Source organism: Plecotus auritus, assembly GCF_963455305.1.
Source record: "Plecotus auritus genome assembly, chromosome: 7".
In the NCBI taxonomy this organism is placed as follows: domain Eukaryota; kingdom Metazoa; phylum Chordata; class Mammalia; order Chiroptera; family Vespertilionidae; genus Plecotus; species Plecotus auritus.
In genome coordinates this window covers 177,740,026-177,756,197 of record NC_137774.1, presented here as the reverse complement: position 1 = coordinate 177,756,197, position 16,172 = coordinate 177,740,026, and the positions used below count along the sequence as shown (strand labels likewise).

Genomic DNA, 16,172 nt, shown 5'->3' with positions numbered 1-16,172 from the left:
TTTGGTTCATTCATTCAATGATCTAAGAACTTCTTACATTCTAGACATAGCAAGTTTAAGATATATAATGGCAAGTGAAAAGGGGGCTGTTTCCCTCATTAATCTTAACGTATCAAAAGGTTAATTATGGCAGGAAGGAACAACATTGTTTTTTGTTGATCTAGTTTGTATTCAAAGAATGATTTTCATCAATACATCAGTGTATTCGTGTACGTTATACATTAATATTTAATTTATATAAGATGACTCTGTTCACTTCATTGGTTTCATAACAAAATTTCAGAAGAGAGGAGTCGAAACTATGCTATGCAACAAAGGAAAAGCGTGGTGGCAAGGCGTAGAGGGCAGGGTCTCAGCCTTTATTTTCGAGGACAGTCTGCACAGGACAGAAACCACGTTTGGCCGCGGAGTACAGAGCTCACGTGCACACACTGAGCTGCATTCAGGGCCCTCTGGCCCCTAGAAGCTGCCCGCAGAGGCTCCTGCTGTCACCTCGGCCTCACGTTCCAGGGACACACCTTTGCTTTGGTCAAAGCCTCCTCGCAAGGAAAACCCAGCCCAATCGTTTCTAAGCAAGCGCATCCCCGACGCTGCTGCTTGTTACAGGGTCACCAACACTAGCCCAAGACTCAGCTAGCATCCGGACGGGAAACATGTCTACGATCCCTGAAGAATACACTAGAAGGAAGCAAGACGTTCAGAATGCTTTAATCTTTCTAGGCAACACCATCTGTATCAGTAGCTGCAAAGCTGTAACGTCAGCATCTCACGTAACTGGTCGTTGGGGGGTTTCAAGGGCGGGAGTAAGAACAGAACGACAGGAGGTACGAGTACTGGGTTTCACACTTCGTTAAAAACTCAAAATCAAAACTGCTGCTCTGCATCGCAACGACCAGAGCTTGAAGGCTGCCGCGGCTTTAATCCCACGACTCGTCATCCGCTGCTGCGTTAGGGACTTGGGAAGAGGAAAAGCCTGCTGTGCCGAGCGTGCTCTTGCCACGGTAACTCTTAAAGGGAAAGAGAGAGAGAGAGAGAGAGAGTTAGTGTGCTGCCCGCCTCAGGCTCCGCGGCCCGGACTGAGGGCAGGCAGCACGAGGCCCCAGGACCCAGCTCTCTGGGGACCAGGCCCAGCTCCACCGGGAAGTCAAGGAAAACACTCGAAGCCAACAGTGCTGGCAAATGGAGAAGCTTAAAGCTCTGTACACCAATGAGTACGCGCAGCTATTTCGTGATTCCTGTGCTGTTTCTGTTGCCTAGAAACTGACACATCAGAAAAGATGGACAGCTCATGTCTCCAGGACTGCATCTTAGTAATCATGTGGCAAGAATTCCAAAAATAAAGAATTCCTACAGGAAGTTCAAAAGATACCAAATTAGAATTTAAAATGCCAGCACACTTGGGAGAGGGGGACTTAGGAGTATAAACCTTGATGTTAATTCCTCACCTTTAACACCCAAAACCCCTACATATATGAAATCTTAGAGAACTAGTACAGTAACCTTCCGGTACAAAAATAATGGCTCCGGCCAATGCTGGCGGTTCTCGGCAGTCACAGTAGCAGACATACTTCCACGGAGTGACTAGAAGCCCCGTCTGAACCGCCCCTCCCCCCCACCAACCTTCCTGGTGTCCACTGATGTGAACACGTTCTCTCTGCTGCTCCCGCTGAAGCCGGGCACGTAGGTACTGAAGGCGATCTCTTCCAGCCACGCGGGAACGTCCTGCTGGGCCTTTAAAACAAATGAACTTCATGAGCCACACGCAGATGCAGCCTCAAAGACTGCCATTCACCTTCCTGAACGCCCCTGCGTGCCGAGCCGACTTCCCCGCGGGGGGGAGGACACTCGGTGCAGCTCGAAGATGGAACACTTACATCCGACAGCACCTTCACGAGCGGCTGCGCTAAATGCCTGTCTGAATCGGGATCAAAGAAGGAGATGGCTCTGCCCGTGTTCCCACAGCGGCCGGTACGCCCGATGCGGTGAACATACTCGTCGATGGTGGAGGGAAGGTCAAAGTTGATCACATGCTGAACGTTCTCAATGTCCAGCCCCCGGGCGGCCACTGAAGTAGCCACCAGCACCGGGCACTTCCCGCAGCGGAAGTCCCCCAGGGCCTGCTCCCGCTCTCTCTGCTCCCGGTCACTTGGAAGAAAGGAAAGCATGCATTTTAGGACAGCTCTGAAGAAAACTGTAAGGAGAGCCTTTAAAGCTTGACGTATGAGTTTATTTTTAATACCAGTAAAAACATTTGACATTGAATTTCTTTTTAATACTAGCAACGTATGACATTAATGTTCTCTCTCACATACCACATATTACACAGTTCCCACCATAGTTGGAGGTTGGAACACCATCCCCAGTTGCAGATGGATAACAGCTAAAACATACAGCCAAACTGTAAACTCAAGGATGACAAATGTCAAGTCTCACCTATTAATAATCGCTATTAATAATCTTTCCAGTCTTGGAAGAAACACTATTTGATTAGAATACTTTCTTGAAAAATACAGATTTTTGACAAAGTATAACCTCAGCATTCTACATAGTTACTAATTACTTTACATGTACCAGCGAAGGGCCAATACAGCCAGGTCAACACATGTTGTAAGCACGCAGTGTGCCAAGCAGATTAGATGTGGCAGAGGAAGCCCTGGGCTCCGAGGGCCGGGCCCTGCAGGGGCACCTCAGAGGAGGCCCCACTCGTTGGGAGGAAGAGCCCCAAGACAGGCCTTACCTCCCTCGTCCCTGACGCTCAGTTCTCACAAAACCTTGAAATGAAGATGAAGAAGACTAGTTTCGGTTTGGAGAATTCTGAACACGAATCCTGGGATTCTATCATATTCGTTAGATACACTCACGTTTCTGAACAAACGGCATGTAGACACCACCTCCCTCCTAGGAAGGGGTATTAATCTACTCACCCATGAATGCTTGTCGTTGATATTTTTTCTTGACAAAGAAAAGTGGCAATAAAATCTGCTTTTTTCTTAGTTTCAACAAAGACCATTGTTCTTTCATCACCTACAAGGAAGACAATGAAGCTGACCAACATGCAAACCGAACACTCAGGAGAAGGAAAGGGGGGCGAGGAGGAAACCTTCTCCTCCCCCTCTGCCCCCTCAGCACCTCCACCAGCCGCCTGGCCTGGTCGGTATCGGGACAAATAGCTCCTCAGGGGTTGGGCTTGGGAGAGAGAGAAATCCAGTTTGAGTCAGCTGTTCAGTGTGCACTGTATCTATTTCTGAGGAACACCCTACCCTGTATGTAATGAATACCAGACACCTTTAAAGACTGCTTGCTTTCTTTTGCTCACTTTTGGAAATCAGATGGTTTCTTGCCTTCTTCTGCCTCTTCCCCTTCAAACTGAGAGAGAGCAGCTACAAGGGGGAGGGAGGGAGGGAGGGAGGGAGGGAGGGAGGGCCGTGCAGCCTGTAAGGCACTCCACTGGCCTGCAGGCGGCCTTAGATGGCCCCACTGGAAGTTTTGTTTCCAGGTACAGCCTCCAGCTATTCCCTCAAACAGAGACACAGTGGATGACTTATCCTAAGAATGGTTTTGGGGAAGGGGAAGTGGATTTCTCCCCAGTATTTTGAAGAAGTAGAGTTGGGTCTTTTAGAGTCCCTTCCAGCTTCAAATCCATGAACACAGGAGGCGCCTCCTTCGGAAGCAGAAACGGGGAGCCAGAAACACAGCAGAGCTCACCTTCGGTGGAGCAGAGCTTGCTGTAAAAATATGTTACCAAGCCTTTCTATTTTCTAAAACAAGCAAAAACCCCTATTTTTCTGCTGGAATAGTTTTTAGTCAAATACTGTTAAGCCAAGTCTCAAATCCTTCCTACTTTTAACCTTTATGGAGGAGAAAGGACTACACTACTATGTAATTTAACCAGGAGACTGAGTCATAAAGACAGCTTTAGAAAAAGAAGCAATTGCCGAAACCGGTTTGGCTCAGTGGATAGAGCGTCGGCCTGCGGACTGAAGGGTCCCAGGTTTGATTCCGGTCAAGGGCATGTACCTTGGTTGCGGGCACATCCCCAGTGGGAGGTGTGCAGGAGGCAGCTGATCGATGTCTCTCTCTCATCGATGTTTCTAGCTCTCTATCCCTCTCCCTTCCTCTCTGTAAAAAATCAATAAAATATATATAAAAAAAGAAAAAGAAGCAATAATGAAAATAGACTAATTAAAACTCATACCAAACAACCCTTAAGAGCAGCTTTAAGAAAATCAGAACCGTAAGCGGTACCACACCGATGCCGCACCTGTGTTGCGCAGCGTCTCCACCAGCTTCTCTCGCTTGGAGTACTGGCCCACCTGGAGGACCGTCTGCTGGACATCTGTGCATGCTCCACCCACTTGTCCAACAGCAACAAACAAGTAGTTCGGCTTTAAAAACTCCCCAGCCATCCTTGAAAGACAAAAGATTATTCCTTTACTTTACCTCTTCCATTAACACACAAAACATCTGCTAAAATCCTGCAAGACAGATCATAACAACTACAATATAAGGTGGATACTTATGTCATCCAAATACTCCTTTCAAAGATCAACATAAAATACTAAGATCTGCAAAATACATAACTACTAGTGGAAACGTTTGTGTCAAATAATGGACATGGTAATAATTCCAACTGCATGTGCTGACCACGCCAAACTATGAAATGTGTGTGTAACAATAAGAAGTATGCGCCACTGAAATGTAAGTTTATGCAAACATGCTGTTCTTTGCTCAGTGCTTTTAGCACGTGAAATGCTGTTTATCAAGTCACTAACCTTCAATGAACTATTGTGAGCAAACCGGACCTTAGGTCGGGGCTCTTCACGCCGTGATGCACACAGAAAACAGTACTTGTTGAATAAACTGGGCAAAGAAATGAGTGAGGGCCCAGCGCCAGGCCAGGCCAGCCGTGGATGCTCGCTCAGTAGCTGGCACCAGCATCTTGACAGGCACAAGGTCCCCCAGAGACCTGGCGGACGGAGAAGGGGGCTGGCAGTCACACAGTGGAGTCTGGGGATGAAAGGGCAGATCCAAATCTGCCTTCGGTCCTCCTCTCTCCCTTGTTTTCTAGCTCCTCCTAGAACATCGTGAAAATAGTTCCAACCTCAGTGCATCCAGAATCTTCATCCGTCACTGCTGCTTCTTTCTCCTCACCTGCTCCCCCACCACAGAGGGAAGAGAGCTTCCTTCTGACCCGCCTCCTTCCAGCAAGCACTCTCCCGTCCATAAACCTTGACAGCACCTGCAGGTCCTCCCTGTCCTCCCTCCTCCTCACTCCCTATCCACTGTGCAAGCGCCTGTGCCAGGCACACCCGGGACTGGGCACCGGGCACCAAGATGAACACGACGGTCTCTGCCTCTGGGCGCTCACCCCGTTTATACAAAAATAATCACTATGCTTTTAAAATGCGCAGTTCAATATCTACACCTTTTAATTTTATAGCAGATATTTTAATGTATTTATTGTAACAATCTAGTGTTACAAAAGCATCTACTGAGCATTTCTCACATCCCAATAAACGTACAATGTGTTTTAAACAGTGTAAAATGATGTCTGTTTAGAAGAGTCTTCGAGTTTGAAGCTTGATCTGAGGAAGCGGCAGTAGGAGTGTGGGAGAGGAATGGGGGGCGAGGCATTCCCTGCCAGAGGAGAGGAGAGGTGGGAACTGACGACGAGGAGGCTGGAAGGCGGCTTGCGCAGCCACAGGACACCGCTTCCCACACCGGAAACCCACCATTCCAGTAAGCGTGGCAGGTGAGGTTTAAAAGCTGCTAGTCTGTGAGGGTGGGAGACATGCAGGTTTATTAGGAATCAATGTCCAAGAGGGTCAGACTTCATTTTAGAATTATTTCTAATGCAAAAGTGGGGCTGAGGGAGGGAGGCAGGTCAGAAAGTTACTGCCCGCCAAGCAGAGGGAAACTGAAAAGGCTCCAAATTACGGCCGGAAACAGAGAAGAAACTAACAGATTCAAAACATTCTAGGGATAACTGCCAAGTGGAATATTTTTCAAGGGCAGAGACGTAAAGGAATGCGAGGGAGGATTCCACATAATCCACAGGACTCGGGCTTAAAAAGACCATGATCCCAGTAAGGAAAACGTGCAAGAGGGAGCTGAAGCGGGGTCAGCCTTGGACATGAGCAGCAGGAGGTGCTGGTAATCCATCCAAGAGGGTCAGCCTTGGACGTGAGGAGCAGGAGGTGCTGGTAATCCATCCAAGAGGGTCAGCCTTGGACGTGAGCAGCCGGAGGTGCTGGTAATCCATCCAAGAGGGTCAGCCTTGGACGTGAGGAGCAGGAGGTGCTGGTAATCCATCCAAGAGGGTCAGCCTTGGACGTGAGGAGAAGGAGGTGCTGGTAATCCATCCAAGAGGGTCAGCCTTGGACGTGAGCAGCCGGAGGTGCTGGTAATCCATCCAAGAGGGTCAGCCTTGGACGTGAGCAGCCGGAGGTGCTGGTAATCCATCCAAGAGGGTCAGCCTTGGACGTGAGGAGCCGGAGGTGCTGGTAATCCATCCAAGAGGGTCAGCCTTGGACGTGAGGAGCAGGAGGTGCTGGTAATCCATCCAAGAGGGTCAGCCTTGGACGTGAGGAGCAGGAGGTGATGGTAATCCATCCAAGAGGGTCAGCCTTGGACGTGAGGAGCAGGAGGTGCTGGTAATCCATCCAAGAGGGTCAGCCTTGGACGTGAGCAGCAGGAGGTGCTGGTAATCCATCCAAGAGGGTCAGCCTTGGACGTGAGGAGCAGGAGGTGATGGTAATCCATCCAAGAGGGTCAGCCTTGGACGTGAGGAGCAGGAGGTGCTGGTAATCCATCCAAGAGGGTCAGCCTTGGACGTGAGGAGCAGGAGGTGATGGTAATCCATCCAAGAGGGTCAGCCTTGGACGTGAGGAGCAGGAGGTGATGGTAATCCATCCAAGAGGGTCAGCCTTGGACGTGAGCAGCAGGAGGTGCTGGTAATCCATCCAAGAGGGTCAGCCTTGGACGTGAGGAGCAGGAGGTGATGGTAATCCATCCAAGAGGGTCAGCCTTGGACGTGAGCAGCAGGAGGTGCTGGTAATCCATCCAAGAGGAAAATGCCGCCCAGAGGTTAGAGCTGAGCGTCAGGAGCTCAGCAAAGAGACCAGGGACACGGGCAATAGGTGGGGCATTCCTGGCAGGTGCCAGCCAGCGAAATGGATGCTGCAAGGCTTGGGCGAGCGTGGAGGGAGGAGCGCGGACTCAGGCAGAAGGCTGGGACGCGACCGAGGAGTCAGGGACTGGATGATACCCACGACCCACGAGCAGGGACTCCACCCGACTTCCCGTCTGTTCCCAGGCTCAGAATCCAACACGGCCCATGGAAGGGCCTCAGCAGACACTGCTGCCCAGAGGGGCACACATGGTCATTTGGCCTGGCTGACAGCCAAGGACTTTCCTATTTCAGGGTAGACACCAGACACTGGCTGAAGAGACTGCCAGCCAGCCCGCCTGAGGGCCTGGGGGCACGTGGCCCCATGCCACTTCTACCAGAGCAGCGCCCTCTGCACAGCACAGGCGGCCCACAGGTCACGTCACACTGGACCTCTGCAGCTGCCGCCGGACAGGAGCTGGAACCGCCCTTCCCGTCCCCTGGAAAGACGGCCAGCGCCGGCTTGAAGAGACCCTCTGTGCGGCCGGCATCACGCCCCAGGCACAGGGACTCGGCATCAGGATCTTTCTGTGGGGCGGGGGCCTGGGCACCAAGGGGCATAAGCAAGAGGCCCCATCCCATCACCCCAGAGACCCACTCGAGGAACCTGTGCTTCCTGCCCCCACGGTAGGCTGGCAGGTCTGGAGGTCTTGGTTCCCAAAGAGGAACGGTCCCGCCTCTGCAAACAGCTGAGTTAGGAGCTGAAACTGCTGTCGGGGCACCGCAGGCTGCAGGGCTGAGGGACCAGCAGACCCAAAGCAGTCACCACGCTACCAGGGACCCTCCTGACCTCACAGCTCTCCACACAACATCTGAGCAGTCACCACGCTACCAGGACCCTCCTGACCTCACAGCTCTCCACACAACATCTGCCAACAGCTGCTACGCACATCTCCTCCCCAAGACCCATTCCCCCAAGCTCTGTAACTCTGACGTGAAGAAAAGGGACAATTACAAAGACAACTTCATTTGGTAAGAACTGACTAAACCCTAGCTGGGTGCTGTGCTATAATACACACATACACAATTAATAAAATGTGATGGTAATGCAAAGCCAAGAACAAAGGTAAGAAACAATGAAGACTATGGCCAACTTTTTAGGAATACATCTACTTTTTACACTATTTTAAAATCTTAAAAGAATCAAGTATTTCTCAAAAACAGGGCGCTCATATTGCCTGTTTCTACTAAAAGCGTTTATGTGCGTCACAATTACCTTGAAGAAGAAAAAACTAACCTTTGAATTTCTTCTGGGAAAGTTGCACTAAACATAAGGGTTTGGCGCTGTTCCTTTGAAGGCATTCCTGGGCAGGAAATCAATTTCTTCATTTCTGGTCCGAAGCCCATATCCAGCATGCGGTCAGCTTCATCCAGAACCAGGTATCTGACTTGTCTAAGACCAATCTTTACGGGTATTTTCAAAGATCAGAGCAGAGAATGCACACTAGTTAATACATTAAACTAAAATATTCTCCACATTCCAACTACTACTATTTTCTTAAGGATGAAGATTAGAAATCAATGCGATGAGAATGGTTATGCTTAGATAATACTTTACTGTTTATTTCAGTTCTCAATTATCTCTAATGTTTTAAACATTTTATAAGTTATGACTACAACCAGAACATCTCTATCAATACTGCACAGCAGACCTTACAGTACTCATGTGACCATTCTGCATCTTCGCTGCCTGACACACCAGCCGCGGCCACTACAGCTATGCACGCACTTGACCTGTGGCTAGTGTGCCTGAGAAACTGGATTTTAAATTTTGTGTCATCTTTGAAGTTAAATAGCCACATGAATGATGAATTGGACAGCACAGATCTAGACTGTATTATCTGATAAAGTCAGATTCCTTGAGAAATAAAAATTTCTAACAGGATGACAAATACAATGTCTTTTAAATGGCAATTTTTTTCTAACTCCTTCAAACCCCGAATAAATTCTCCATTCTCGAATCACTCAGGAACAACTGGGAAACGCCTCTGCCCTTGAACCGTTATTGCTATAAAGAGCAGCACACATTTGCAAACAGGAAATGAATGACTGGTACCACCATGGGACATGTTTAGTGACAGATCAAGATGGACCTCTCCGGGATACTCTCTTTTATTAATTTATTTTTACTGCTGACACTATTGCAGATGTCCCCATTTCCAACCCCCCCTTGGCCCACCTTCCCCGGCCCCTCTCTCCTTCCCGCTGGCCATCACCACACAGCTGTGTGTGTCCACGGGCTGTGCATAGACAGCATGTTCTCTGGCTAATCCTCTCATCTTATTTCATCCGTTCCCCTCCCTCCTCCCCACTCTGGATTCTCTTAATAAGTATTCTAAGAGAAGTAAGTGCCTTGATGCACAAAAAGCTTGTTTTGAGTAACCTCTTTAGAGAAGAGCTAAAAAAATAGCAAATCCCGTTCATGAAAGTGAACTTGAAGTACTGTTCAGGGATGTAACAGTGTGGTACGTGAAAACCTAAAAAACTACATGGCCCTAAAGTTTCCTTAAAGTCTTAGGAAATTAACAGGTCTGGTTACTATCGCTCCCACACCGAAATGGGAGACAAAATTACTTTGTCAAAGGCTTCCTTAGGGGGAAAAATGATTTCATCAAGACATACACTGAGTGGCCAGATTATTATGATCTCTGAACGCATAATAATTTGGCCACTCAGTGTGTGTGTTTGTGTGTGTGTGTGTGTGCGCGCGCATGTGTGTGTATTAGAGGCCCGGTGCATGAATTCGTGCATGGGTGGGGTCCAGCCAGCCTGGCCAGGGGGAGGGGACATGGGCGGTTGGCTGGCCTGCCTGCTGGTCGAACTCCTGGTCAAGGAGACAATTTGCATATTAGCCTTTTATTATAGAGGAAACACAGAGTGGCCAGATTATTATGCGTTCAGAGATGATAATAATCTGGCCATTCAGTGTATATGAAACTAGAGAAAAGCGTTTATCACATTTTTCTTCTAGTGTGGCTGGATATAGGATACGGATTCTGAAATCAGATCCAGATTCCACCCTAGCCCTATTAACTTACTAGAGCTAACTAGGGGGGTTTAAATAAATAACATGATCATGTTGAGTTTGTTTTCCCAAGTATGAAATGGAAAATACTATTTATCTCCTGTTGAAATTATTTCAATAACACATTAAAAAAATGTGGTGGGGCCTAATGTACAAATGGTTATAAATGGTGCTCTGATAAATATCTCCATCTTCACAGCCTGTCTCCACTTCCCACACCCAAACCTCACTCCACCCACACAGCCTCCGCCAGGCCCACCTTTTCTTTGCTGATGACGTCCATCAGTCTCCCAGGAGTCGCACACAGCACGTTACAGCCTTGGGTTATCTGGCGAACTGAATGCCCAAACTGGGTTCCCCCGTATATGACAACAGCTCTTACACACGTTCTATTGACAAGAGAAAAATGTTATTTTCTAGTTGCTTGAAACTTAGACACTTCTATCTAACAAAACGTAAAGCAAAATCCATAAAGACAAAACCTAATACATGCAACAACCCTTACAAATTAAATTCTTCCCAGGAAGAAGTTGGTAAATGAAAAACCATGAAAACATATTTTATCACGTATCTGATAAAGAGCTCTTCAAAAACAAGGATAAACAACACCACCGCCCACACAAAAGTAGGACAAAAACATGAAAAAATGACTCATTAAAAGCGCAAATGACCTTTAAACCTTTTTTAAGTTTGAGCCACATATTTCCATCAAGGCTCAGCTCCCACACATTATTTTAAAAAGGAAAACAAATGAAAATTAATACAACATTTCCCTCAAATGTGGTAACACCAGTCAGGCAGACCGTAGGGAAACGGGCACTCGAGGGGGTAAACTGATGCCACCCATTTCACAATTGTAGTCACTATTAAAACTTAAAAACGTGTTTTTATTCCAGTAAGTTCACACATACCAATTTATCCTTCAGACATGTCCCCATAGCGGGCAAAGATGACTGTATAATAAGATCCAGTGCCAACATTATTTTTAGTATTGAAAGATTGAAAAAACCTAAGCATCTAACAATAGAAAACTCAAAATCACAGTCCATCCACCCAAAGGAATATTATGCCTTCGTAAAGAGAAAGGGTCGGTTCTAGGATAAGCAATACCACAGCCACACCATTTACAATCACAGCTGACACAGCTGAGCAGGCGACCGTTTGTCACGAGGACTGAGATGCACGTGTGGAGGACGGTGCAAGACGCAGAGCGCGTGGACGCTGCTCACTTCCTCCCACGACCACACCAACCTTACAGCGGAACTACAAACCCACCAAGCTGAGCGTCAAGCGGAGGACGGCTGAGGAAGCTGAACAGAAGGCTGACAATTAAGGCTACAGAAGATGCCACCCAAGGCTGGTAGGGAGGGGGGAGGTGCGAGAAGGGCTGGGCCCCTCCCACAAGCGGCTAGAACCAGGAAGGATGTCTCATTGCAAAGGTTCCCCCTTAGGAGCAAGGGTCTCAACCCCACACCGGGCTCCCCAGCCAAGAGTGCCAGAGCCAGGAAGAGGGGCCACATAACATCTGGCCGTGAAAATCAACAGGGATCCAACCTGTCCAGGTGAGACAGAGCACCCAGGGGTCCTCTTAAAGGGACAACGCACAAATGCTCCTTTGTAGGCACTCACTCTGGGCTCCAGGGAAGGGATGGAGGCTGGAAGGCTGCCACAGACACACGGGGACAGACCGCATCGTGTGGCTCTGGACGAGGGCTGGAGGAACAGCCGCCCACGCCGTGTCGAGTCCTCGTACTGCACGCCCACAGGCACCATGTTTCCATCAAGGCTCACCTCCCACAGGAGACCCACAGAGCCACACCACAGACTCCTGGAGAACTGGCCTAGGGGTCAAGGAGACTGTGTCACGGGGCCCCAGAGGACCTACCACTAAGGCCATCCTACCAAGACTGGGAGACTCAACAGTTCTCCCCAGAGCACAGAAACACACCCAGAGAGAAGCCAAAATGAGGAGACAGAGAAATACGCCCCAAATAGAAGAACTGCAGAAATCTAGAAAAAGAACTAAAGGAAATGAAGGCAAGTAATGTGCCAGATACAGAGTTCAAAACAATGGTTATAAGAATGCTTTATTCATAGTAGCCCCAAATTAGAAACAACTCCAATACCCCCAAATAGGGAAATAAAATATACACATAAAGTCTTTAAGAATTAGGTCTAATTATGAAATAGGCAGTTTTCCATATTTATGTGTAAAAGGACAGAAAATTAGGAACACCTGAAGTTCATTTTTTAAATTAAAAACTACCAGAACATACACCAATAAGTTCACTACTTTCTTATCTTTCTATTATCATCTAATTTTTCATGAGCACGTTTCTTTTTAAAAATAAGAATAAGCAGGGGTTCCATAAACAAGATTAGGAAAAAGAACACTTCAATTAAGTTACATGACTGTGTTGTGACTGAGTTCTCCCCCAAACAGAGGGGAAAGTCTTCTTAAAGAAACGCTTGCTGTGCGTGGCCCCCAGCCGCACTCACCCGAAAGAAAACTTCCTGGCTTCCAGGTAGATCTGATTGATGAGCTCCCGCGTGGGGGCCACGATGATGCACTCGGGCTCCTGCAGCTCTCGGAAACGGCTGGCGGTGATGCCGTCACGCATCATGTGCGCCAAGATCGGCAAGAGAAAAGCTGCCTGCAAGTTAAATGGCATAATTTACAAATTACCAAGCATCCTCTTTCACCCTCCATCATTCTGGTTTAGATATTACCATGTTCCGGAAGGAGCTGAACACACTTAGAAAAATTAAACATGTTAACTGGAAAACTAGTCTAAAATCACTTCACAATTCTTTCTTCAGAACTACACACCCCCCAATAAAAGCAGAAACCAGAAGCAAAAACTTCAGTACAGTATTTACGACAGTTCACTGAAATCATCTTCAAACCTTCAATCCAACAAGAGATTCAAGCTCTTTGGGGAAGAACCCAAGTTCAAAAGATGTTAACAACTCGAGTACGGGCAGAATACGCGCGGGAAAGTGGCTCACAGTTTTTCCCGATCCCGTCTGAGCACAAGCCATCAGGTCTCGCCCTGCGAGTATAATAGGGATGCTGTATTTCTGCACAGGAGTGAGCTTTGTATAACCAGCCTTAGCAATGTTGTTATTCAGCGTCTGACAGAGATTAGCTTCTTCAAACGTCTAAAAGAAAAGGGGAGTGATTCATTTCCATTTATCAACTGCCGATCATTCCATAAACATATTCCATTGGAACTAGTTTTCAGTCTTTTTAATTCCACTCTACATACTCAAGTCACTTTACTAACACGGCCCACTCCAAGTACGATCCAACCCGTATCACTCCTCAACCGCGTAAGGAGTAGTTCCAGGAGACAGTGTTTCTAAAAGCAGCTTCTCTGCCCCCTTTAAGCCCGTGAGACACAAATAACTGATCAGTAATAAGGGATCATTATCAACGAGGCCCCATTATCAACAAGGTCCCACCCGCCTTGGGAAATCACCCCCCTAACCCACACTCTCACATACTTAGGAAGCAGAACCCGTGCCTCTACAGAAGTATCCTTTGGAGTAAGTTTAAGTAAAATGCGCATCCTGGTTTAGAGTAGCCTGTCTTTCAACGTAGGAATTAACGCTATGTGGATGGCAGACATGGTTTTACACTTCCTAACACTTTATTTACTAAAATGAAATTCTTGTATTCCTTAGGGTCAACTTAACGGGATGTATCACGTATTTTGAAACCACAGTTTGAGACACAGTCCATACAGGGACAGTGACTGCACTGACCAAAATCGCTGGTGGAACATCGTGTCCAGACACTTCCACGAGAATGCTGTCATACTTGTCGAAGTTGATGCCTGTCTGATAGTGGGCGAAGATTGAGTCCTCATCCTCGGGCGGGGCAGGCGGGACGTAGGTCACCTTGGGTCCTTGGAATTCAATAATAAACAGAGTCTACATTACAGGACTAGAAGGAAAGTAAGAGGGAAACAGACAAAAACGGGCAAATCGAACTTTAAACGCTATAGAATTCCTCAACAGTTAGCATTCAAGTTTTCATTTCTAGGTTTAAAAAGTTAACTTCGCTTTTAAATATTCTGCGTTTTTATTAAAATGCAACACACATTCTGTGACTCACACAAAATTAATGTACCTTGAGTGTCATCACTTTCTGTTCCTTCAGTTCCTGACTTCCAAGAATCTTAAAGGGAATCAAACCCAAAGAGAGAGAAATGCTTTTTAAAGTTGGGGGTGAAAGGGCTCTCACTCTAAGCACCAGGCCCCTCATCTAAAGGAGCACTTACTCTTCCCAGCGCCGGTGACGACTTCCTCATTCAGCCCTTTGTAACCACCTGGCAAGGAAATCCAAGGGACAGTCAGTCAAGACCAAGGCTGTGCCCATCTTTATTTCCACTGCTTGTCTTCCAAGAGAACAATTCTAAAAACGGACAGGCGTCTTTAAAGTCCTTTGGTACAAACAATACTTGAGACAATTAAGATATGTAGAATCCTGAGCATTTTAAGTTTCCTTAGTATTCAAAATGCTGGTTTTATGCAGTTGACCCTGTTAAATATTACTATTTTTTTTTAAGCTGTTATGTCTCCTAATTCCTATATCCCTCAAGCAAAGGGATTTTCTAAAAGGAACTAAGCATTCACCTGTGTTGGGGTATCCCCACCAGCACCTCCAGGTCCCACCATGTCCTAGGTCTCACGTGATGACTTATTACAGGGAAAGGCCAGAGAGCAGAACCGCCAAGGGGCAGTCAGACACCCAGGCCAAGCGTCATGTCCTCTCCCCTGCTGACACCCAGGACGCGCTTCACTCCCCAGCAAGGAGCTGGGACTGCTGTCCAGAGGAAGCTCAGGAGACTGGAGACCAGGCTTTTTATGAGGGGCTAACAATGCCGCCACCTCCGGCCGGGAGTCTAGACCCCGGAAGAAAAGCAGGTGTCAGCAGGAACCACGCTGTTGCACAAACAGGTGAAGCACGGTGAGCCGCTCCGAGCATCCCAACCCAACTTCCAGACCCCACGGTGCAGGCAGGACCGAGGAGCAGCGGGCCTGCTACGCTCACTCCTCCCTGTGCACCTGTGACCTTCCCCTTCAGCCAACGCTCCCGTCGGGGCCGCTGGGGGACCATCATAACCCAGGACAGACTGCGCTCCATGGGGAAAGCTAACAAGACGGAGTCTCTTCCTGGGAGCCTGCTTTTCGTGTCCACAGAAAGGTCTGGAAATGTTTCTTTTCAGACCGCACGGGAGCCTCTGACCTGGAGAAGAATCTCTTCTAGAATCGGGACTCCAGGACCTGGGCGGGAGCGCTGCTCTGAATGCTCCCCGACTCGCCATGTCACTGAGGGGTTTCCAGACGGCCCTCCAGCTTCACTGTCTTAGCAGCCGGGAAAGCATGGCCCCTCTTACGGGACAGGAAGGACGTGTAACTGAAAACTCCCCTCAGAGCACCCCGTCAGATGTACTGAACTTTACCCACCCCACCCCCACCAAATCAAACTGTATCGTAAGGAAAAACATGCTGTTTTAAAATGAGGATCTGTACACAGATGTTCCTCAATCTTTAACATTTACCTGACATTTCACCTCATGGTTACATTATTTATTGAAGTTACTTGTTGATAAATATTAGGCGACGTTCAGTCTTTACTTACTGTAAACGAAGCTGCAGTAAACAGGCCTGTACACATAGTAAGCAAATACATCTACAGCATTAAGTAACTCTGAACAGCAGGCTGTGCCAATGTATGCCCCTCCCAGTGTGTAAGCGCAGCGACAGCTACGTTTAACTTCAAAAATTAAACTTGCATTACAATCACTTTAACCCCTTACAGGTAAACCGAACACCACTCACCTTGACCCTCACCAGTGTGATCAGTGGTTAGAGCACTGGTCTGCCCACCAAAGGGCCACGGGTTCAATTCCCGGGCAAGGGCATTGGGTTGGGGTTTTGATGCCCAGCCCTGGTCAGGCGTGTGTGGGA

General features: G+C 47.9%; 1 protein-coding gene across 1 annotated transcript in view; it reads right to left on the bottom strand.

Annotated features, from left to right (window-relative positions):
• Positions 1 to 692: 692 nt before the first annotated feature.
• DDX4 (DEAD-box helicase 4) overlaps positions 693 to 16,172 on the bottom strand; it is a 38,972-nt gene continuing 23,492 nt past the window's right edge. The window contains exons 11-22 of the mRNA XM_080678736.1: positions 14,480 to 14,527; positions 14,329 to 14,376; positions 13,962 to 14,104; positions 13,203 to 13,355; positions 12,693 to 12,847; positions 10,453 to 10,582; positions 8,406 to 8,572; positions 4,262 to 4,407; positions 2,925 to 3,024; positions 1,875 to 2,145; positions 1,621 to 1,731; positions 693 to 1,007 (exon numbers count right to left, since the gene is read on the bottom strand). Coding sequence (XP_080534862.1) covers positions 918 to 1,007; positions 1,621 to 1,731; positions 1,875 to 2,145; positions 2,925 to 3,024; positions 4,262 to 4,407; positions 8,406 to 8,572; positions 10,453 to 10,582; positions 12,693 to 12,847; positions 13,203 to 13,355; positions 13,962 to 14,104; positions 14,329 to 14,376; positions 14,480 to 14,527 — 1,562 coding nt within the window. The 3' untranslated portion in view covers positions 693 to 917. The remainder of the gene's footprint in view (positions 1,008 to 1,620; positions 1,732 to 1,874; positions 2,146 to 2,924; positions 3,025 to 4,261; positions 4,408 to 8,405; positions 8,573 to 10,452; positions 10,583 to 12,692; positions 12,848 to 13,202; positions 13,356 to 13,961; positions 14,105 to 14,328; positions 14,377 to 14,479; positions 14,528 to 16,172) is intronic.